Below are 1,809 nucleotides of genomic sequence, written 5' to 3' on the forward strand. Positions count from 1 at the left end.
CGTGCCATACAGCAAGCCAGGTGGGCATTGACCCGTCATTCCCCGTTACAGGTAAGGTGCCGAGTAAGCAAGTCGCCGGTTGTTCACTGTTGAGTGTCCGTCACTTTGCTGGTGTGATCCCAGCAGCGCTCCTCAGTTCATGAATGCAGTGATCAGATACAGGAAATGATAGTTAACTATAGCGTAGCTACACATCAAAGGGGCAAACGAGACAGCCCGTGTGTTTTGCATCGAACGGGCATACAGCCTGCCTTCCCCCCCCTGCACACACATACATGGCGCACTTGCCGACCAACCACCGCAACGGCAGCGTGTAGACGCAGTGATGGTCGTTTCATAAAAGCGGCGTCCATAGCTTTAGTTGCAAGTCTTGAAGGCACACGCGGACGATGACGCTGGGATCGACTGCCTGTAGCGCCCCGCTGCAAGTTGCGTCAACCCGCGGCCCATGAAGTTTGACCGGCGTGCGAAGCGCCAGATCGCCGAGCGCCACCTAGGTAACACTGAATCCCAATTTACGGTACATTGTAATTTTTTCTGCATTGGGGCCTTCTTTCCCTCTTGCGCCGGCGGTTCTGGCTCGGCAACAGACTTGAGCCAGTTCAAGTTGCGCATCAGTGTCTGCCAGCACAGCGCGCTCAAACACTGCTGTACCTGGCGCGCCTTCAGCAGCATAGCATCAGTAATACAATCAAATTGCGATTGCTCCTAGGCCCACCGTGGCGCGTTGAGGGCTGTTGCCCTGGAATTCGAATTGGAATGACTTCACACGCGCCGTTTGCCGACCTGAGCAATGTTGGTGGACACATAACTAGCCCTGAGACGCCTGCGGGCAAGCCTGGGCCCTGCAGCGGCCAGGAGGAGCGGGGAGCTGACGGGAGCCTGTTCAACCTGCGCAAGCACAGCCCCTGGACCGCGGCTAGGAACAAGAAGAAGACAAAGAACGCCCTGTTATCTGACGACGATGATCCCATGCCTGCGTGCTTCAGCAGCCCAGGTGCGGGGTTGCGGTCCGCAAGGCGCTGTGATGGGATGCCCCCTCCCCAGGCAGCAGGCGCCAACTGATGGGGCCGTGCAGTGCTCGACTGCTATGTTGCCATCGACATCACACATACAAACACACACACATACTCACTCTCTATCTTGCACACGCACACATACACACACGCGCGCACGCATACACACAGGCACTCGCGCACACTGCACTCGACTACCCACACGCACCACTTTTGCAACCCAACCCTGATGTATGCCACCGCTTTCGCCGCTGGCCTTGGGTTGCGCTGCAGAGTCGACAATCAAGGCGGCCTCGTTTGCAGCAGACGACGACCCACTGCTGTCCGCCTTCGGCGCCGTCGCACTGCGCACGCCCGCCGTCCCCGCAGCTGCCCAGCAGCAGCACTACCACCAGCAGCAGCAGCAACACCAGCAGCAGCAGCGGCGGCCACCGCTCGCCTGCCCCTCGTCGCCGCGCGACCCGTCGCAGACGCACCCACACCCCTCAAAAGCATCCTCCACGCACTCTGCATCACAGCCCTACGCCGACTCGCCATCCGAATGGGGGCTCGGCCCGAGCGGCCCGCGGCGCCCCGACACCACGGCTCAGCGCGCGGCGGGCGCCAGCAGGGACGACCCTTCAGGCGCCGGCGCCGACGCCCCGGCAGTCCCCCGCCCCGCCGGCCCCGCCCCCGGCAGCGGGCCCGCCGGCGCCCGCGCCGCGGGGTGGCGCGGCGGCTTCCCTTCCGGTGCCCTGTCCCTCGCGGCGTCCGCAGACGGCGGGCTGCCGCGCTGCGCCAGCGAGGGGCCCCC

General features: G+C 63.1%; 1 protein-coding gene across 1 annotated transcript; it reads left to right on the forward strand.

Annotated features, from left to right (window-relative positions):
• Positions 1-1,289: 1,289 nt before the first annotated feature.
• Positions 1,290-1,764, forward strand: MNEG_15653 (hypothetical protein; the record flags this gene model as incomplete). Its single annotated transcript, XM_014035876.1, has 1 exon — positions 1,290-1,764. A coding segment is annotated over one exon (475 nt), but the record flags the coding sequence as incomplete, so codon positions are not given.
• Positions 1,765-1,809: the final 45 nt, after the last annotated feature.

The sequence above is a fragment of the Monoraphidium neglectum genome (assembly GCF_000611645.1).
Source record: "Monoraphidium neglectum strain SAG 48.87 unplaced genomic scaffold scaffold05529, whole genome shotgun sequence".
Classification (NCBI taxonomy): domain Eukaryota; kingdom Viridiplantae; phylum Chlorophyta; class Chlorophyceae; order Sphaeropleales; family Selenastraceae; genus Monoraphidium; species Monoraphidium neglectum.